Source organism: Pseudochaenichthys georgianus, chromosome 12, assembly GCF_902827115.2.
Source record: "Pseudochaenichthys georgianus chromosome 12, fPseGeo1.2, whole genome shotgun sequence".
Lineage (NCBI taxonomy): Eukaryota > Metazoa > Chordata > Actinopteri > Perciformes > Channichthyidae > Pseudochaenichthys > Pseudochaenichthys georgianus.
The window spans coordinates 1,837,982-1,861,247 of NC_047514.1; the positions used below are offsets into that span (position 1 = coordinate 1,837,982).

General features: G+C 40.3%; 1 protein-coding gene across 2 annotated transcripts in view; it reads left to right on the forward strand.

Moving 5' to 3' along the window:
- The window catches only part of onecut2 (one cut homeobox 2), a 44,744-nt gene that overhangs the window by 19,368 nt on the left and 2,110 nt on the right, over positions 1 to 23,266 (forward strand). Inside the window, exon 2 of one of the 2 annotated variants that reach the window (XM_034096042.1) lies at positions 21,879 to 21,953. The exons of the other annotated variant lie outside the window; for it this stretch is intronic. Within the exon in view, the coding sequence (XP_033951933.1) occupies positions 21,879 to 21,953 (75 nt within the window). The remainder of the gene's footprint in view (positions 1 to 21,878; positions 21,954 to 23,266) is intronic. 2 annotated transcript variants of the gene reach the window in all.

Genomic DNA, 23,266 nt, shown 5'->3' on the forward strand with positions numbered 1-23,266 from the left:
TGTTTGAACGGCTAAATGTTTTGTTATAATATCTGAATATATGTTGGGTTGGATTGTGATACACATGTCACTGATTTCACCCGTAATGTTTTGGGTGTTGTGAAAGTGGTTGAGATATTGCTTGTGTTTTAGCAGTTAGCGTTGAGGGAAATTAAACAGATGTTTGTCTTCAAAATGTCAAAATTAGAATTAAAAAAAATCTACCAAAGAACGTTGACGTTGCCAATGATAAGTATCCCCAGGTGTGTCAAGCGTCATTCTGAAATTACGTTACAATCCAGACGTAATACAGGTTTTAAAGTGTAAAGAATGTATGCTTGAAATTGGCGAGAAAATGAAAAAAGCAGTAACTACTAATTGTATTAAATTAAAGGAACATTATTTTTATTTTTCGTAGAACTTGTTTTTCTTAATTTTGAGAGAAAATCAAGAAATACTAAAGACATTTTAGTTAAAAGTGTTAATTATTGCTTGTTTTTCATGAATAAATGGCCCTAGTTTTGTCTTATAACACAAAGATTCGATAATATTAGACACAGTTCAAATCCACTGTTTTAATTTGTAAGGTAAAATGTAAATTGTAAATCTGTAACCCTGTAAGGCAGGGGTGTCAAACTCAAGGCCCGGGGGCCAAAACCGGCCCGCAACTTCATTTTATGTGGCCCGCAAGAGCTTGCTAAGATTATAATACGTTTATTATACGGTTACATGCCGAACATGCAGAAGCGCGTTGCCCATACACTACATGTCCCACAATGCATCTCAAATATGAATTTTGTTTAGAATTTGACTTTTTTCTTCCACATTTCAAATTGTTTTACATTTTCAAATTTTGTACAGATCTTTTTTTTAATCATTTTGTGACATGCGCACTGAAGAGACTTGCAATTATTTGCCCTGGACTTCTGCTTTCAGACGTAGTTAATTACGAAGTTATCCAATAATAATCCAATTCAGAGTCAATAATGTAATATAATACATTATTTTATATATATTATATATTTAATATGTATATTTTATATAGTTACAACCGGCCCTTTGAGTGCAACCATAATGCTAATGTGGCCCGCGATGAAATTGAGTTTGACACCCCTGCTGTAAGGTGTCCTTGGGTGTTATGAAAGGCGCCCCCCAAAATAAATGTATTATTATTATTAATATATCATAATTTGCGACACCACCTATATTAGTGTACATACTGTAGACTAGCGTATATCCTAAAATCACCACCCAAATGCCTTGAATCCAGAATCCCTTTCTAATAGGAATTGTTTTAAATCAAGAATACATTTTGAATCAAATCTGTCTCGTCTCGTGAGCTGCTCAGTCCAAACCAAACCAACACATGACCAAGATAACTACGCTCTTCATTTTTGGATGGTGACATTGTTGGTGTTTCCCCCTCGTGCTCACTTCCTGCGGATTGGGTGGTCGAAGCAGTAAAAAGTGATGTGCAACCGACCGATGGGTTTGATGGGAATCCTAATCTATTTGATTGTGCCACATAACTGGATTCATTTAGCCGAACCCGTCGGTTATTGGATTATGTTTCAGATTGGATGGATGGCATCCAATTGTGAAATGACAGCCTTTAACGGAGACACGGAACGGAGAAGACAGAAGCACGTCGAAGGAAAACATAAAGACAGAAACATACTAAGAATAAGAATCAATAAATACACAGAATAAAAGAATAGGAGAAAACCAAATGAAGAAATAGCAACACGGGTAAGGCGGACACTTCTGGATCTTTGATCTCGGAGCGGGTTTTATCTCTCGGAGCAGGAAACCGGATCAATTTGTATCACTTGAGTTGATCGTTTAGAGACAAACACGGTGGTGAGCGGTTCGCCAGTGTGTCCGTTTAACCTTCCTTCGATCAATCGACGATTACAATACTATCTATTGATGAGAGAATATTATCTTTCTGTCTGTGTGTGTCCTGGTGGAGCTGTGTCTGAGCGGCGGGAAGCCAAAAGACCTCACTGATAAGGAGAGGTACTGAGAGGCCGGTTAACTCATCACCTATTAGTCAGTCAGTGTGTGTGTGTGTGTGTGTGTGTGTGTGTGTGTGTGTGTGTGTGTGTGTGTGTGTGTGTGTGTGTGTGTGTGTGTGTGTGTGTGTGTGTGTGTGTGTGTGTGTGTGTGTGTGTGTGTGTGTGTGTGTGTGTGTGTGTGTGTGTGTGTGTGTGTGTGTTTGATGTTCAAACAGAGCTGACTTATCCTCACTGTCAACATTGCGCAGGTTAAAGGTCAGAGAATGTTTTCCCAGAAGTCGGGGAACTTTCTCTCAGCAACATTTGCTTTGGACATCAGACTTTATTTTACTGGTATCTTTATGTTATCACTTTTTACAATTATTATATTTTCTTCAACCATGTTGGAGTTTGGCATTTTAAATGATGCTACATGATGCAGTGTCTGGTTCGGAAAGATTATTGTGCTTCATATGTTCCATATTTAAACCTGTGGCGCAGTGGTCTAGTGCGTTGGTGTTCGGATCAGGGTTCAAGGCTCCTGTGGGGCTTGCCCACAGTATTGAGTACAAAAGTCGCTTTGGATAAAAGCGTCTAACATGTGATGTAATGTCATTTCTTCACTCGAGGGGCAGCAAAGACCGACATATCGTAACTTTGAAAGTTAAACCTGTCGGCAAACAGTTCGATATTACGGCAGAGATGGAGCAACGTTGTGTTTGTGTCCACCTGTAAGTCCAATATTCACCCTCTTTTAGCTCGGCTTCTGGTCTCTACAAACTCCTGAGGGAAGTCTCTTTAGCTTTGATTGAGCTCTGCTATGTTTTACCGCCAGTCGCTAACTTTGATCGTCGGCTGATTGCAACTTAGAAGGTCGTGTACGGTAGGCTGTAGAGATTGTTTGCTGCTAGCTGCCAATGCAAATGAGACTGGAGAGGGTGAACCAAAACAGTGACGTGTCCCTTTTCTGTGACTCCTTTTACATACAAGTGGTCATGTGATACATATTTGAATTCAAAGGGTTTTGTATTGGCAAGCACTGGCGACACGATACCTTTTACAATTCAATACATCGCAAAATATTGTTTAATGCACTTTTTGGAACTTTTATATTATCCAACTATCAGAGCTGTTGGATCTACATGTGCATCCATTACTCTCCCTGCATCCTTGCACTGCTATGAGACCAACACTGAAGGCCCAGACACACATTGATGGCCACCAATCAGCCGCTCATTGGCCAACTAACACATGCGTTCTTCACTCTGCAGCAGTAGCATGTATTCAATCACCAAAGGAATCCGAAAATACTTTGGATATACAGACCGTTGTTAAAGTGGACCTATTGCGATATTGGAAACATATATTGTAGGGCCATACCTATACAAAACATCCGTCTGTGAAGTTTGTTGCTTAAAATACCAAACAGATCCCCCGTTGTAGCCGTGCCTCAAACCCCTCTGTTGCAGCCCTGTTAGAGAAACGCGGATTTTGGGTCCTTAGCTTGGAAAAAAAGAAAATAGGAGGCGGAGCTAATGCCTGATCAGAATTCTACCGGAGATAAAGTTAAATTCTGCTGTGATAAAACGCCATCCTGTTCTAAACCACATCAATACTGTACTCTCCAGTACAGGTTAGCTCTGAGTGTTAGCGAGGCTTGCTAATGTCAACAAAGACGAGATTACGTCCAAAACATGTCAGGCATTGTTTCTGATAGCAACTTTTGACGCCGATTTGACGTCAGATCGGCAGCAAATATGTGTCCGCTCGTTGTACCCCCGTTTTTAAAAGATTTGGGTACGGAGGAAAAGAGAAAGGGTTTTATTTTCTGCCGCTGCGTGAGTTCCCCGACGCACCGGGGACACACATTGATGTATGAAAGACATCACAAAGTGCATGTTGCATGATAGGTCCCCTTTAAGTAACACACATTAAAACAAACCAGCATTTGCCGAACATATCACATCACTCAGATGTCCTGAATATGTGTTTGGGCGCCCTCTGGATTTAGGTTGTTGCTGTTCTCCACGTGTTGCTGTTCTTGTGCTCTGATTCGCTAAAGCTTAAAAGCCAATCAGAGTGATTTATTTTGAACAGGGCAGAATGTGGAGACGGTTCGAGACACAAAGTAAAGATGAGGCTCACCGTCAACTCCACATTGACCGGCCAATTGTCAGCTTGGTGTTTAAGGGCCTTGAGCGTCCAGCTAATGCAACAATTAACTCGTCAAAAATGTCTGATGACAACTGTATTGATTAACAACACAAATCAGAGCCAGAGCCCAGTGACTACATTTCATTAGCATTGTTTTGATGTTGTCGGTGTTGAATTGTTGAAAAGCAGCTTGATAATTAAAAAGAAACAGAGGGGAGATGGAAATGGAAAAGGAGAGAAGAAGACAGAGAGAGAGAGAGAGAGAGAGAGAGAGAGAGAGAGAGGGGGATGACATCAAACTCCTCTGAGGCCATTTCCTCATCAGCTCAATGACATCACTGAGTCACCAGAAGCTGTGATTGGTCAGCCCGTTTCTTCTGGTAAACAACTGGAGATACATTACAGTGTGTGTGTGTGTGTGTGTGTGTGTGTGTGTGTGTGTGTGTGTGTGTGTGTGTGTGTGTGTGTGTGTGTGTGTGTGTGTGTGTGTGTGTGTGTGTGTGTGTGTGTGTGTGTGTGTGTGTGTGTGTGTGTGTGTGTGTGTGTGCGTGCGTGTCCAGAGAGATGGTTTATCAGTGGATAATCTGTATGTCCACACGGTCTGTGGTGACATCACCGGACAAAGGTCCCTCTGACTGCTTAGACACACACACACACACACACACACACACACACACACACACACACACACACACACACACACACACACACACACACACACACACACACACACACACACACACACACACACACACACACTTATTCTCTCCCTTTGTTCCTCCTCGGTACAATAAGTCAAAGACATGGATCTATCCGTTTGTCTGTACATGTGATGTGGTACAGGATGTATTAATATCAATGTAGAACAGATACCATCAATGTTTTAAAGAAAGGGTTTTCAACCATAACTTTTTCGAGGCCCGCCTCTGAATTATGAACATCTTGAAGTGGAGGCAAAAGGAAATATTCCACTTTTTGAAACACAAACAGTTGGCTTAGAAGAAAAAAATAGCACCAACATTAACTTGGGTGGCTTATTTCCCGGGTGATAGAAATAGACACTTTCAACTAAAATCTTTTTTTCTCAAGTTCAAATGATGATCAAGCTACTAGTCTCCCTTACCACATTTCAAACTTCAACTTTGCATTTTGTTAGAGGATAGTCTGACAGATTCATCCATGCTCTCAGTTATTGTACAGTGTGTGTGTTTGTGTGGGAGAAACAGAGACACTGAGATAGTCTGTTATTCCGTTTCCATTTATCGTGTCAGCATGGAAGGAGGAAATCATCGTGGTGCATTAAGAACCACACACACACACACACACACACACACACACACACACACACACACACACACACACACACACACACACACACACACACACACACACACACATGCACACACACACAAAAGCTTATAGTGGATGGCTGATTGCTACAGTGCAGTCTGTGTATACATCTGTGTGTGTGAGTTTAAGTGCTGAGATGTGATGCATCAAGTGTGTGTGCCCCTGCCATGCTGAGCCTCAGCATCTCATGTAGTCGGTAACATGTAATGTACTGCAATACTCCTGCTACTACTCGAGGGGAAAATGCTATTTTATATCATCTCTCTCGGTTTTGATGACTTATGAGTTACTCAGAAGCACCGTATAACTGCATGTAAACATTAGCTCTTAACCAGAAAGCTAGTAATACAAAGAGAACATGTCGGGGTTGATTTGACTTGCTTGGTGGTAACTTAGTATGTGGTTGACGGTGTTTTTCAGACTAACGGAGCGTCCACACTACAGCTTCAAAAAAAGTTTGGAGCTGGGCGTGTCTGTAGCTTGGGGATTTTATTCAAGCAATGCGACCAACAACCAATCACATGCATCTCCCGCCCCCGACATACAAAGCAAAAACCCCCGGGGATTTTATGGGAGCAATATATATAAATATATAAACTCCCCAAACAGGCGAAAACCTACCAGTTTCCCCACTGTCTCTGCCACCTCCCTCCATGCCTGGTTCCTCCGGTTTGTATCCCGGTAGGAGAAGAGGGTCTGGTCATACAAAACCGGGTGATTTGCTACGGCGATAGTTAGTTTCTCCTCCAACTTTTTTTGAAATATAGAAATGAACGGCGGGATATCTCTCCCAGCTTAGACGCGGTTTGTTTGGCTACGGCTTCAGCTGTCAGATTTTCCGAAACGGGATTTGATTGGCTGGCGCTGGCTACTCCGGCGTCTCCGGCGGAGACGGACCGCTCTGCTACCCACAATTCAGTTCGGCGAAAAAGCGAGGCAACGTGACGTCACCCCATTCAAAGTGAATGGGCAGATTGGAGTTGCCGATGCTTCCGACACTGTAGTGTGGACGGGCCGTAACAGACGTAATATTAGATGGTCAAATTGCCTATGACCATTGTTTTGATCAAGGTGATATTGGAGTCCTAAATCTCTATCTAGATTAAGTCTAACTGGTGGGCTTTTTTAGAGTTCGTGACGTTGAATATATCTGCACTTTAGACTCAGAAATGCAATTTAAAAAGGACACTAACATAACAAAAACCACCCTGAATGACTTCAAGTAATACTTTTAGCGACCAATTTAAACGGTGAAAATCAAATCAGTAAAAAAAAAAAATTACGGGGGTGAATTATTGAAGTATCACACTAACATAGATTCCCGTAGGAAAAACATAAAAATAAGGTAGTAATGATACGATTTCTTAGGACATTTTAAGATAGTTACACTAGCACTGCTTCATCATAAGCCCTAACGGTACGTCCACACAGCAGCTTTTCAAAAATCTTGAAAATCTTGGAGCTGGGCGTGTCTGACAGCTTGGGGATTTTTTGCGAGCAATGCGACCAACAACCAATCACGTGAATCTCCCGCCCCCGACATACAAAGCAAAAAACCCCGGGGATTTTATGCGAGCAATATATATATATATATAAACTCCCCAAACAGGCGAAAACCTACCAGTTTCACCCACTGCCTCTGCCACCTCCCTCCATGCCCGGTTCCTCCGGTTTGTATGCCTTTAATAGTTCTGGTCGTAAAGAACCGGGTGATTTGCTACCGTAATTTCTCGTTTGGAATATGAGGAAATGAACTGCGGTCTGGTTCTCCCTGCTTACACGCGGTTTGATTGGCTAGCGCTTCTACTGTCAGATTTGCATAAACGTGTTTGATTGGCTGGCGCATCCAGCTCAGCTTCAAAAGTTGAACATTGCTCAACTTTTGAATCCTGGAAATCTTGGAAATCTTCGCTTCGCTCCCCCACAATGCAGTTCGGCGAAAAGCGAGGCAAAGTGACGTCATCCCCATTCAAAGTCAATGGGCAGAGAAGCGGTGGAAGCGGTGGAAGTTTCTTCTGAAGCTGCTGTGTGGACGTACCGTAAGCATCAGTTAGGGAAACAAATACCTTCTATGTTAGTGTTATACTTCAATAATTCACCCCCGTAATTTTTTTCTTTTTACTGATTTGGTTCTCACCGTTTAAATTGGTCGCTAAAAGTAGTGTTTTTTTAATGTTAGTGTCCTTATTAAATTTCATTCCAAACCCTATGACTTATCATCAAAACTGGAGTGTAGGCTTTATTAAATGACAGTTAACAGTTTGGGGGGATAGTCAGTGCAGTGACATCATGACCACATCACACACACATTGTACCCATGTAACAGCTGATTAATGATTTCATCAAAACATCGCTCAGCTCCGTGTCAAAGCGTCCAAATGTGGCGCCACACGCGAGCAGCGAAGTGTGTGTGGAAGGGCGACTTCACTACTTACCCTGCACTTATATGCCCTCTGTGTAATGGATACCAAGGCTTAAGTGGTAATGGTGCAATAAAAAAATATATACACGGAGAGAGAAGGAAGAGGAGAGACATGGAGAAAAGAGAAAAGAGAAAAGTAGGAGGGACAGGAAGATGAAGGAGGGGAAGGAGGGGAAGGAGACACAGAGGCAAAAGACTTTGAGGAAGGAAGACAATAGAGAAGAGAGTTAGAGAGCGATAATGAGGACAAAAGAGAGATGATGAAAGAGAAACGAGGAAGATGGATGAAGCAAAAGAAGAACAAAGACCCGCAGGAAAGGGACAAATTGAGAACTGGGAGAGACGAAAGTGATGAGGAGAGAGTGCAATAAAATGCTTCGAGACACAGAGACAGAGCGAGCCCTTTGTGCTATCCATCTTTTTCTCTTCCAGAATGAAGCCTGTCCGTCTGAGTGTGTCCTGACAGACGGCCATGGTTTATATTCAGCTGCTTTATTGATCTCTCTCTCTCTTTCTCTTCTTTCCTTTTGTTTCCCTCAGTCTCCACCTCTCCTTCGCTCTCTTGTTCTCTCCACTGTCTGGCTATGAAAATGCTAAATGAGGAAAATCTACCTGTTAGCTCGGAGTGCATAATAAGCTATTTACATCCAGTGATCTATTCCAAGCCTTGCATTTTATTAAAGGGGCCCTATCATACTCATTTTCAGGTTGATATCAGTGTCTCTCCTTTAAAGAGTCCTCTCCTGCTGATGTTCAGGTGTATATCAGTATGTAGTGTCTCTACTTTAAAGAGTCCTCTCCTGCTGATGTCCAGGTGTATATCAGTATGTAGTGTCTCTACTTTAAAGAGTCCTCTCCTGCTGATGTCCAGGTGTATATCAGTATGTAGTGTCTCTACTTTAAAGAGTCCTCTCCTGCTGATGATCAGGTGTATATCAATATGTAGTGTCTCTACTTTAAAGAGTCCTCTCCTGCTGATGTTCAGGGGTATATCAGTATGTAGTGTCTCTACTTTAAAGAGTCCTCTCCTGCTGATGATCAGGTGTATATCAATATGTAGTGTCTCTACTTTAAAGAGTCCTCTCCTGCTGATGTTCAGGTGTATATCAATATGTAGTGTCTCTACTTTAAAGAGTCCTCTCCTGCTGATGTTCAGGTGTATATCAGTATGTAGTGTCTCTACTTTAAAGAGTCCTCTCCTGCTGATGTTCAGGTGTATATCAGTGTTTAGTGTCTCTACTTTAAAGAGTCCTCTCCTGCTGATGTTCAGGTGTATATCAGTATGTAGTGTCTCTACTTTAAAGAGTCCTCTCCTGCTGATGTTCAGGTGTATATCAGTATGTAGTGTCTCTACTTTAAAGAGTCCTCTCCTGCTGATGTTCAGGTGTATATCAGTATGTAGTGTCTCTACTTTAAAGAGTCCTCTCCTGCTGATGTTCAGATGTATATCAGTATGTAGTGTCTCTACTTTAAAGAGTCCTCTCCTGCTGATGTTCAGGTGTATATCAGTATGTAGTGTCTCTGGTTTAAAGAGTCCTCTCCTGCTGATGTTCAGGTGTATATCAGTGTGGAGTGCCTCTACTTTAAAAAGTCCTCTCCTGCTGATGTTCAGGTGTATATCAGTATGTAGTGTCTCTCCTTTAAAGAGTCCTCTCCTGCTGATGTTCAGGTGTATATCAGTATGTAGTGTCTCTACTTTAAAGAGTCCTCTCCTGCTGATGTTCAGGTGTATATCAGTATGTAGTGTCTCTACTTTAAAGAGTCCTCTCCTGCTGATGTTCAGGTGTATATCAGTATGTAGTGTCTCTACTTTAAAGAGTCCTCTCCTGCTGATGTTCAGGTGTATATCAGTATGTAGTGTCTCTGGTTTAAAGAGTCCTCTCCTGCTGATGTTCAGGTGTATATCAGTATATAGTGTGTCTACTTTAAAGAGTCCTCTCATGCTGATGTTCAGGTGTATATCAGTATGTAGTGTCTCTACTTTAAAGAGTCCTCTCCTGCTGATGTTCAGGTGTATATCAGTATGTAGTGTCTCTACTTTAAAGAGTCCTCTCCTGCTGATGTTCAGGTGTATATCAGTATGTAGTGTCTCTACTTTAAAGAGTCCTCTCCTGCTGATGTTCAGGTGTATATCAGTATGTAGTGTCTCTACTTTAAAGAGTCCTCTCCTGCTGATGTTCAGGTGTATATCAGTGTGGAGTGCCTCTACTTTAAAGAGTCCTCTCCTGCTGATGTTCAGGTGTATATCAGTATGTAGTGTCTCTCCTTTAAAGAGTCCTCTCCTGCTGATGTTCAGGTGTATATCAGTATGTAGTGTCTCTACTTTAAAGAGTCCTCTCCTTCTGATGTTCAGGTGTATATCAGTGTGTAGTGTCTCTACTTTAAAGAGTCCTCTCCTGCTGATGTTCAGGTGTATATCAGTATGTAGTGTCTCTACTTTAAAGAGTCCTCTCCTGCTGATGTTCAGGTGTATATCAGTATGTAGTGTCTCTACTTTAAAGAGTCCTCTCCTGCTGATGTTCAGGTGTATATCAGTATGTAGTGTCTCTACTTTAAAGAGTCCTCTCCTGCTGATGGTCAGGTGTATATCAGTATGTAGTGTATCTACTTTAAAGAGTCCTCTCATGCTGATGTTCAGGTGTATATCAGTATGTAGTGTCTCTAGTTTAAAGAGTCCTCTCCTGCTGATGTTCAGGTGTATATCAGTATGTAGTGTCTCTACTTTAAAGAGTCCTCTCCTGCTGATGTTCAGGTGTATATCAGTATGTAGTGTCTCTACTTTAAAGAGTCCTCTCCTGCTGATGTTCAGGTGTATATCAGTATGTAGTGTCTCTGGTTTAAAGAGTCCTCTCCTGCTGATGTTCAGGTGTATATCAGTGTGGAGTGCCTCTACTTTAAAAAGTCCTCTCCTGCTGATGTTCAGGTGTATATCAGTATGTAGTGTCTCTCCTTTAAAGAGTCCTCTCCTGCTGATGTTCAGGTGTATATCAGTATGTAGTGTCTCTGGTTTAAAGAGTCCTCTCCTGCTGATGTTCAGGTGTATATCAGTATATAGTGTGTCTACTTTAAAGAGTCCTCTCATGCTGATGTTCAGGTGTATATCAGTATGTAGTGTCTCTACTTTAAAGAGTCCTCTCCTGCTGATGTTCAGGTGTATATCAGTATGTAGTGTCTCTACTTTAAAGAGTCCTCTCCTGCTGATGTTCAGGTGTATATCAGTATGTAGTGTCTCTACTTTAAAGAGTCCTCTCCTGCTGATGTTCAGGTGTATATCAGTATGTAGTGTCTCTACTTTAAAGAGTCCTCTCCTGCTGATGTTCAGGTGTATATCAGTGTGGAGTGCCTCTACTTTAAAGAGTCCTCTCCTGCTGATGTTCAGGTGTATATCAGTATGTAGTGTCTCTCCTTTAAAGAGTCCTCTCCTGCTGATGTTCAGGTGTATATCAGTATGTAGTGTCTCTACTTTAAAGAGTCCTCTCCTTCTGATGTTCAGGTGTATATCAGTGTGTAGTGTCTCTACTTTAAAGAGTCCTCTCCTGCTGATGTTCAGGTGTATATCAGTATGTAGTGTCTCTACTTTAAAGAGTCCTCTCCTGCTGATGTTCAGGTGTATATCAGTATGTAGTGTCTCTACTTTAAAGAGTCCTCTCCTGCTGATGTTCAGGTGTATATCAGTATGTAGTGTCTCTACTTTAAAGAGTCCTCTCCTGCTGATGGTCAGGTGTATATCAGTATGTAGTGTCTCTACTTTAAAGAGTCCTCTCATGCTGATGTTCAGGTGTATATCAGTATGTAGTGTCTCTACTTTAAAGAGTCCTCTCCTGCTGATGTTCAGGTGTATATCAGTATGTAGTGTCTCTACTTTAAAGAGTCCTCTCCTGCTGATGTTCAGGTGTATATCAGTATGTAGTGTCTCTACTTTAAAGAGTCATCTCCTGCTGATGTTCAGGTGTATATCAGTATGTAGTGTCTCTACTTTAAAGAGTCCTCTCCTGCTGATGTTCAGGTGTATATCAGTATGTAGTGTCTCTACTTTAAAGAGTCCTCTCCTGCTGATGTTCAGGTGTATATCAGTATGTAGTGTCTTTACTTTAAAGAGTCCTCTCCTGCTGATGTTCAGGTGTATATCAGTATGTAGTGTCTCTACATGTCTCCTTGCTTTAATGTTCAAAAAGCTCTTTATTTTTCTCATACTGTCTGTGCTGCAGCACCTCATTTCCCCCTCTGTCTGAAACCAGAGCCCAGTCTGCTCTGATTTGGTATGGTTGTTGTGATTGGTCAACCGCTTAGAGATGTCCCGCCCCTTAGCCTATCACGTACAATGTGTTGGAGCGCTAGCCAATAGAAGTGCAAATGTTACATAGTGATCTCAATATCTTACAGAAGTGAGCAAAGGACTTCAATGGCGGCGTTTCAGACAGACGTGGTGTGGGAGAGAAATGTGGGATTTTAGCCTTTGTGTTACGGTCACTGTTTAGATCGCGGAAAGACGTAGGACCCAAAATGCAGACTACAAAAAGATAAAGCTCTATAAACAAAAGCAAGCTTTATTCTTAAAAAAAGCCGATCAACAAAAAACATGGCAAGGATAATCCATAGGTCACACGAAGAAAATAACATACCCAAAAAACGATCGTGACCAACATGAAGGGGGAGAGGGAAAACAAACAATGAACCGACACCGAACACAGGAAGAGACTGAATACAGGCAGGGGTAATCACGAGACGAGAAACAGCCGGGCAGGGGAGGAGCAACACAAGGGCAACAGGTGAACACAATCAGACAATTAGACCAGTGGTTCTCAAACTGTTTTCAATAATGTACCCCCCTTTGAAAAAGAAATGCAGCCAAGTACCCCCTGATCAGCGCAAAAACTATTTGTTAGGGAAGAAAAGCCTATAAAGAGGTACAGCACAGCGCTGCACTATCGGTGTCTGATTTATTAAAACAACAACATTGTAACTGAGAAACACTTAAATGCTACATTTCAAATGTTTACAATCCATCACTAAATTCATGGCAAACCAATTTTAACATCATGCAATAACACTAGGATGACATTAGTTGCATTGAACTGATCTTTTTAATAAGTTGTACAATGTAGTGAAATATGGGCTTGAGCTTCACTGAGGGTCTTTGTTATTCTCAGTGACAGAAAGGCCACTGCAGTTATTACGCGTTTTGAAATATGTGTAACTCTGTTAATATAAAACCCACACCGCTCAAACTTCCTTACTTTTCCTGAAATTGGTATTTTTTTTTTTTCATTAACATAAAATAAATGTCACGTACCCCCTGCAGTACTCCAACGTACCACTAGGGGTCCGCGTACCCCCATTTGAGAACCACTGAATTAGACACACCAGGGAAGCTAACGACATGGAGGAAAACACAGGGAGAAGGACCAGACAAGAAACAAGGAGGAAAACACAAGTAGACACAACACAACTCAAACCCTGACACTTTGCAGACCATCTACATGCACACAAACCGATATAACACACTACAGGGAAGGGAAAACCAAAACAAGCAGAACAGAGCCTCCTTAAATACATTGTGGATACCACATTTGCTACTGTGTTTAAGTCCCTTTGGATAAGCATCAGCTATAACATGGATGTATTGTATCTATCAGGAGCTCAGTTGTACAGAACCTGGCGAGGGAGAAACACCTATGTTGTGGTCAGAAAGTGTGTGTTAGCGTTATCGCATTAGCATTTTAGTTGTTTTGACTGAATGATCAATGATCAGCTTAAGTCCAATTGGGTTTCATTACGTGACTCGGGAGACTGGCTTCACATCTTATATTATAACACAGTGTGTGGTGTCTTTCAATGATTATTGGTACTAATCAAATGCTTATTAGGTATTGACACACCTTCTTGTTTGTGTTTTGGGATGAAGTGATTTTATTGGTATACAGCAGGATTGTCATACAAGCTTAGCACACTACTTCCTTCATTCTTAATGCTAATCTTACTACTGCTTCTTGACGATTGTGGAGACTCACAGTTTAACTCTCACTGCCAGCTTGAGCTAACTTCTACTACTTCAATATCTTGTGAGTAGCTCTGCCATTTCTAATGTTGGAAATAGTGTCCATCAGCAAAAGGAAACATGCACAGCTGGGAGATGGAGGCCATCGCGGCAAAGCTGCCAGGCTGTGATCTATCTGTGTGGTGAGGATGAAAACAGTCTCTAATGGCTGCTGAGCCCCCCCCCCCTCTGTAAAATTAAACCAAAGCTTGCCGTCTTACTCACTTCCTCTCTTTAAACTTTTAATATACTTTATTTCCTTGTCTTTATTTCCTTAACACACATGAGTTAAATGCAACCCCATACACAAAAACATAAAATTGAAATAAATCTAATAAGCAATCTCGACTAAGCTAATGACATGCTTGCAATCAAAGGATTAATTTAAATAATTCAAACACACTTGGAAAATCAATGTGTCTTAATATTTAATACGTGTCGTCCATATTAACGTTATTACATTCTTTAATTTTAGCTGTAAGAAGTTCCATCATAGATTTAAGTGACAATGGAGTATCGATAGTAGTCATTTAGAGCGGGGAATCAAATAGCTGTGGAAATATATTTGACCAAATGATTGAATGCCCATGGTCACGATGACGTATCGACACATCATGTGACCAGGGAATGTGACAATGATGGAGTCTATGAAAGAGTTGCTATCAACACATCTACTTCAATTAAGCTTTAGCTACGGCTTAGCGCAGGTTTAGCCTACACAGGTTTTTGGAGAGATTTGTTCCTGATTCTCTCAAAATAAAACCCACCATACAAGCACTGCTTTAAGAGCATTCCCGTTCAGATGCAAACACAATTAAAGTGCTGTCAAGACCAGTGGGTCACGCACAAACACACACACACACACAAATGGAAGACGTTTGAAAAGCATCTGTTTAGTGGGGGTGTTGGATTTAGCTGTTAGCTAACTCGTTAGCGCATGACGCCTCTGTTGCTCAATGTATTAAAAGAATAACAGCATTTTCGTGTAGTTATGTAAAAAGTCCTGGTGGAAATGCTATTACGCCATGTTCAAGGATGTATTTATGCCACGATAGCACTAATGTTTGCCTCATGACTGACGCCTTACAGAGGAGATACTAGCAACAGGATAAAACCCAAAACTGCATGTCAACCATAGACTATGTCGACACTATAAAGAGCTTTCAGAAAACCCTAGTTTCAGTGACCTTAAAGGCTTTTAGTGTAGTAGTCGTATTTTGTAAAGTACATTTGTTTGCTATCTTACTGAACGTGAGAAGAGAAGAAGATATCGTTGACATTTTTGTGTGATAAGCAAGAGTCAGGACGTCGTTAGCCTAGCTTAGCTCATAGCAAAACGTTTGGAAGAAGGGAAAGTGCTAGCCAGGTGTCTTTCCAGGTTCAAAAATGCGTTGTGCTTCATGCTAAGCTAGCATAACGACGACTCATAACTACGCAGAGTGATATCCACCTTGATCGTCCCAAAAGGAGGAACTATTTGTATGTTTTCTGTGGGACTGACACTAATGTTCTCTTTTGGTTCCCTTTCCTACCGTCTTTCGCTTCAACCGTCTTCAATGAACACGCTGCATCACCTCTTGTCCCCTAAATCCTTTATCATCTTCACTCTCCTTTGTCTCTCCCTTTCCCCTTCAGCCACCCATCTCTTACTCTCCATGTCTTCTTCGCCTGGCCTCTCTGCTTCTCCATATTCACTTGAAATGGCGGCTTCAGTAAAGCATCACCTTGATGTTTCTATTAACGTTCAGCAGCCCTTGACTCCTCGGTATAGCACCCTGATGGGTTTGCTGCGAGTGTTAGCAGCTAGTGAAGCTCGGCACTCGACTCAAACCATTTCAAGTGAATAGAGAAAAGGCTTCAAAGGTAGAATAATGCCTCTCAGTGGCCATATTGGAAAGGCTTGACCTTTTGGTCAGCAGTGGGTGCTTACTGCTGATTGTGTTTCTGAAATGTAAGTCTCAAAAGATGCCAACCGATATAGTGGTTTCTGTGTCTATATAAGGATAATTTCACCACTTATTTAGCCTGTTTTAACACTTATGAAACGATGAACTGGCGCCTGCATCTCAGGGACTCTGGGTCAGTGTATTTCTTGTGAAAATCAAAAGGCTGGAGGGGTTTCGATTCTCCAAAAGCACCAAGTAATGAACCTGCAGAGGTGTCCACTGAAATTCACTGTGTGCCGCATGTGTAATAATAGAAAAGGATATACAAGTCACGGTCAATGAGGATTACATGCACAAACAGGGCTTTACCAAAGACTTCAAAAGCTTAATTTATGACTTTGACATTTGAAACCTATAGAATTTCCAACCAGTTGTAGATAAAGAATAATATTTTTAGTATTAGATTCCAGTGGTGATAACCTCATATTGTTCCCAGTGGTGGAACGTCATAAAATCATATTATTATAGGTCAAACTACCCAGCAAGTAATTCATATAAATGCCACCTTTCACCATAAAAAATTATATATCTTTCTCAAATGGCCCGCTCTGCATGATAAGTCACTTTTAAATAATGTTGCTAATATATACTTTCTCTGTAACAGTACGTTTTGTTAGGGTATAATATCTGAGTAGGATATATGAGCGTTTGATAAATTATTTAAAACATACTTTTTTAAATAACATATTCTGCTTTAGTTCGTATTTTTTGGCCTGAAAACCCTTGAAAACAACATTTTCGCTGCTGACGAAAGCGTTTTTCTCACAAAGGAAGTCCTTTTTAACGAGGAGCTCGAGAAGCAATGTCACAGCACCATAAATTATATTTTTATAACCACAATAACAAAAGGGGTTTTAGGGTCATGCGGTCGTAGCATGTGGCGGCAGACATTCAAATCTTTGGTGCAGCCTTAATCCTTAACGCCAGATATAGAACTGAACGTAATATATTATTATTTCTGAACAAATCAGTAGCGTTTTGCACGTTTACTATTATTATCTTCATTATAGTGATATTGCTGAGGGTGGTTTTGATGATGACAGAGGGACTGATGGATGTTGATCATTAAAATTATGAAAGTGATGATCATAGATGGTGTTAAAAGTGATATTGAATATTATGATATGATTGCCAGGTACTGAGCATTATGGTTTCAAGACTGATTTTGATGATGATGATGAGGATTTAGTTTGTGGACACTTATTAGATTAGATTACTTTATTGTCATTACAAAAATGCAAGCACAGTGTAACGAAATTTAAGGATGGTGTAACCAGATTGCGAAACAGTCAGTTACACAATTATCAGAAGTATGTACCGAAATAAATGATACACAAATAAAGGTAAATAGATGGGAAATGTATAAATAGGAATAAATACACAGATAATAATAAATACAGTGAATACAGAATTGCGCTTCAGCACAGCACACGACAACAACTAGGCAGTATGGGACAGTATTATGGTAATACGATGAGGATTGTGGCGATATGGCCGAACCCTTTGACTGGGTGATAAACAGGCTAGAAGTAACGATGGTTCAATCAGGAGAGACGTGATGTATGGAATACATGTTTATTATCGGTCACATTATATCAATGAAACATAATGATGACAGTTTATAACAGGTGGATGAAATGTGTTTTGGCGATTAGGCCCAGGTTTTGTAGGACATCATTCGGGAAGGGAAAGAACCGTTTCCGATTAACCCCCCTGGGTCTAGACCTGGTGGTGGTGATAAGTGGTTAGGTCCGGTTGGAAGGGAGAAGGTTGAGCTTGGCCCTGAGTTGGAAGCAGGAGGCGAAGGGGTGGAGGAGGGTTGCGCGTTGACACCTGAAAGACAGCTGATAGAAAAGGGGAGAGCATATATAGAGGGATTAACAGGTGCGATAATTAGGCTTGTGAATGGAGGGAAGTGATAGGTTGGCTAAGGAGTGGCGCTCCCTGTCATCTAGTGGAGGGAGCGAGTATTGCCATGACCAGCAATACGGAGTGATAGGTCTTCCTGCCTGAACTTGCGCTGAGCTTCATTTGTCACCATCTGTCTGTGTTGTGTTTTTGCCATGTCGAGTTCTGTCTATGGTTTCCTGTCTCTGTGTTCACCCCCCGTCTCGTCTGTTACGGCCTAGAGATATTGGACCCCAAAGCAAAAGACATAGAGATTTGGTCAAAAACAAAAAGTTTTATTTAAGCAGAGGCACAGAACAACGGCAGTGGAGGCAGGAAGCTGGCTGGCACGGAGACGTCAGGAAGAGGAGGCAAAAATCCAAGCAAAAAGATCACAGGGACGAGGAGAGCAGCGAGACACACCGGAGGGTCGGAACACAAAGGAATTATCTGGCAGGGAAGTGGCAAGAGAACCGGGCTTTTAAATCAACAGGTGAAGAGGTGAGTGGAAACAGGTGTGCCTCGTCTGCTACTGGGAGGAGCCAGCAGCCAGCTTCCTGCCTCCACTGCCGTTGTTCACGCTCTGCTTAAATACAACTTGTTGTTTTTGACCATCTCTCTCTAAGTCTTTTGCTTTGGGTCCAATATCTGTAGGCCGTAACAGACGAGACGGGGGGTGAACACGGAGACAGGAAACCAAAGACAGAACTAGACATGGCAAAAACACAACACAGACAGATGGTGATGGTAATGATTTCTAAGCTCGCCATGGCAACGGTTTTGGAATAAGGATAATTACATTGGAGATGGTTAAAAATGGACTGGGATTAGGAGCACAAATTAAAGTATTACTGATGAAGATATTAAATAAATAGTTGTGTGAACTGGGTTTATTATTTAGCGTTCTGAGCTTGTGCACTTTAGTTCCACCTGGAGTGAATCCACCAGCTACCCTGCAGTCTACAAAGTCTTTCAGACTAGCTGCACCTTCACCAGCTTTGAGAACACTTTCATGATCAATCATTATAAAACATATCATATATATTATTCTGAAATGGACCAATCAAACAACGACTACTTTTACTGTCTTTCACTATATTTAGATGAGAATACTTTTCTACTTTCACTTGAGGAACATTTTGAATGCAGGACTTTTACTGTGACAGAGTATTCCTACACTCTGGTACTTCTACTTTTACTCAAGTACAAGATCTGAGTACTTCTATTTGTACTCAAGTACAAGATCTGAGTACTTCTACTTTTACTCAAGGACAAGATCTGAGTACTTCTACTTTTAGTCAAGTACAAGATCTGAATACTTCTATTTTTACTCAAGTAAAATATCTGAGTACTTCTACTTTTACTCAAGAACAAGACCTGAGTACTTCTACTTTTACTGTAACAGAGTATTCCTACACTCTGATACTTCTACTTTTACTCAAGTACAAGATCTGAGTACTTCTACTTTTACTCAAGTACAAGATCTGAGTACTTCTACTTTTACTCAAGTGCAAGATCTGAGTACTTCTACTTTTACTCAAGTACAAGATCTGAGTACTTCTGCTTTTACTCAAGTGCAAGATCTGAGTACTTCTACTTTTACTGAAGTACAAGATCTGAGTACTTCTACTTTTACTCAAGTACAAGATCTGAGTACTTCTACTTTTACTCAAGTACAAGATATGAGTACTTCTACTTTTACTCAAGTGCAAGATCTGAGTACTTCTACTTTTACTCAAGTACAAGATCTGAGTACTTCTAATTTTACTCAAGTACACGATCTGAGTGCTTCTCCTTTTACTTAAGTGCAAGATCTGAGTACTTCTACTTTTACTCAAGTACAAGATCTGAGTACTTCTACTTTTACTCAAGTACAAGATCTGAGTACTTCTAATTTTACTCAAGTACACGATCTGAGTGCTTCTCCTTTTACTTAAGTGCAAGATCTGAGTACTTCTGCTTTTACTCAAGTGCAAGATCTGAGTACTTCTGCTTTTCCTCAAGTACAAGATCTGAGTACTTATACTTTTACTCAAGTACAAGATCTGAGTACTTCTAATTTTACTCAAGTACACGATCTGAGTGCTTCTCCTTTTACTTAAGTGCAAGATCTGAGTGCTTCTCCTTTTACTTAAGTGCAAGATCTGAGTACTTCTGCTTTTACTCAAGTGCAAGATCTGAGTACTTCTGCTTTTACTCAAGTACAAGATCTGAGTACTTATACTTTTACTCAAGTACAAGATCTGAGTACTTATACTTTTACTCAAGTGCAAGATCTGAGTACTTATACTTTTACTCAAGTGCAAGATCTGAGTACTTCTACTTTTACTCAAGAACAAGACCTGAGTACTTCTACTTTTACTTCAACAGAGTATTCCTACACTCTGATACTTCTACTTTTACTCAAGTGCAAGATCTGAGTACTTCTGCTTTTACTCAAGTACAAGATCTGAGTACTTCTGCTTTTACTCAAGGACAATATCTGAGTACTTCTACTTTTACTCAAGTACACTATCTGAGTATTTCTGCTTTTACTCAAGTACAAGATCTGAGTTCTTCTACTTTTACTCAAGTACAAGATCTGAGTACTTCTACTTTTGCTCAAGTACAAGATCTGAGTTCTTCTACTTTTACTGAAGTACAAGATCTGAGTAATTCTACTTTTACTCAAGTACACGATCTGAGTACTTCTCCCGCCTCTGGATAGCTGTAATAAATGTCCCGTCTTTGGGACTAAATCAGGTCTTCTGATTCTGATTAAACGTTGTGAAAATGTGTTTCTCCGGTAAACATAGTGATGCAGACGATGATGTAACAATGGCTGAGATTGTGGCTTTGATGACCGTGATGGTAAACAGACAGCTGACTCACGCAGAGTCCGGAGATCTTTTCTGCTGATGGTGGTTGCCGTTAGAGACGCATTTAGCAACACACTGATGTGTAGCAGAGAGCTGATGAAAGACAGACAAACCCTGCGTTATCGATCCCATTGATTCAGCCCTTACCTTTAAGGAGCAGCCGCCCCTCCCCCGCCTCTCTCACACCTCCCCTCCTCAAACCGGTAAAGCCATTTTGAATAATGTAATTGCGTATTTGATCCTCACTGTAACCTGGAGCAGAGGTAGAGCGGATTGAATCAGTCGAGCGTGTTGTGTCGGTGGGCCGTTTTGATTGCTCCCTTTTTACCTGGAAATGTGTCTGCGCTTTTTGTTGTTGTTGTCGGGGGTGAAGTGCTGCTCAGCTGCTTTTAATCGAGCTACAGTAAGCAGAAAAGAGAGCGACAGAGAGGGAAAGGTGTACGCTTGAAGAAGAAAAAGAGTCATATTTAATACTATATATATCGACCTATTTCAAAAACAATAATACTTCCTTCCTACATTTCACTACGAATTGTTTTAATATGAATACTTATACTCCACTATATCTTGTAATATATTATATATCGTAGTACATTTTATTTTATTTAATATTTCATTACACAATCTTACCTTAAATTGTTATGTTTATGTAAAGTAAAATATGTTTTTATGTATCTGTTATTGCACATTTTCACTCTCATTTCTTATGTTTTATATAATTGTTTTGATCATATTTGAACTTTTTATTGCACATTTAAAACAATTGTTTTAATATAAATGTATTTAATCACTGTTTTTTTATTGTATCTATTAGATATTTTACTTCTTATGTTTGTATATATTTCTTTATTGTATTTTATCTTTTATTGCATATTTGGAAATATTCCGGATGAAACATTTAATTGAATATTTAGGCAGATATCATAAATAAGAAGCAGTGATTCTCAATAAAAGTCATACTTAACATTTCCGTAACAGGCCTATATGTACAAATATACATCACGGGAACACACAGATGAAGCCAGCAAAGTGAAAATGAAATTGTTATAATACTAAAAGCACTGAATTGATGATTTCAGAATCAATAAATTCAGAGTATCGGTTTTGAAATGTTCCTAATCGTACAAAATGTATTGCAGCAATGTGACCTGGGGGCCACTGCAGTCACCACAGTGTTTAGTATGCATGCATGAGATATGCATCTGAATAATATTGAAAAGTAAAAACTTGTATACTCTTTTCTGTCAGGTGGAAGTACCTCCAGTTACTCACAGCTACCAGAGCTTCATGATGATCAACACAAGGCCAGTCAGGAAATGCCAGGTGCAAAACAAACACGACAAAAGTGCACAGAAAAATCATAAATGCTAATATTCATACCTGTAGATTTAATTATGCAATTCTTGAAGCTATATTTTGTGTGTGTTTTTGTATATAGCATGTGTAGATATTATAAAAATAGATGCATAGATATATTTTGACTTGACAACGACAACATTGTGATTATAATGAATTGTTAAATAACTATAATTTTTGCATTTTTATGAAGTAGCTTTTTGTACATTTCTAATATGTCTCATCCTTTACCATTCCACTCCATTCTTTCATCTCAATGTAATCCTTTGTGTTGTCATCAGTTTAGTTTTATGTCAGTAATATCCTTATCATATTATTAATATGGAGGGTTTTATTCCTGTTCTTATAACTAAAGGTGTACATTGGACAACATGTCAAAACACTTTAAAGGGGACCTATCATGCAAAATGCACTTTGTGATGTCTTTCATACATCAATGTGTGTCAGAAAATAAAACCCTTTCTCTTTTCCTCCGTACCCAAATCTTTTAAAAACGGGGGGTACAACGAGCGGATACAGATTTGCTGCCGATATTACGTCAAATCGGCAGCGGACCCACAGAGAGTTGCTATCAGAAACAATGCCTGACGTGTTTTGGACGTAATCTCGTCTTTGTTTACATTAGCAAGCCTCGCTAACACTCAGAGCTAACCTGTACTGAAGGGCACATGTGTTTAAAAAGCAGGAAATTAAAAAAGGAACTCACCTTGTGATAAACCCGCAAGAGAAAAAGCATTTGAGCTCCATACTGTTTCAGAAATAATCCTTGATGTGGTTTAAACAGGATGGCGTTTTATCACAGCAGAATTGAACTTTATCTCCGGTAGAATTCTGATCAGGAATTAGCTCCGCCTCCTCTTTTTTGTAGGTATGGCCCTTCAATATATGTTTCCAATATAGCATAATAGGTCCCCTTTAAGTTTCACAATAAAAGCCTGGTGTATGGATTGTTTTGGCGCCACCTGGACGACTGAGCAGCGGAGAGGACATGGTGTTAGTAGTAGTAGTAGTAGCATGCAGAGATTTAAAAGGACAATAACATGAGAAAAGCCAGTTTCTTCATTCCTAAACATCAAATGGCAGGTGCAGTAGGTTTTGGGGTAGGAGTGTTAGTGACACTGTTGCTTTGATGTTCTTCCTTGTTTAAAAAATGAGTAACAGAGGAAATATTTAAGTTATGGAGAGAAAAGAGGTCAAGACTTGTGATATTTATTCACCTCACAATCTGATGGTCTAACGTTACTAGTTTAAAATAAGTTTAACACACATAATTATCTACT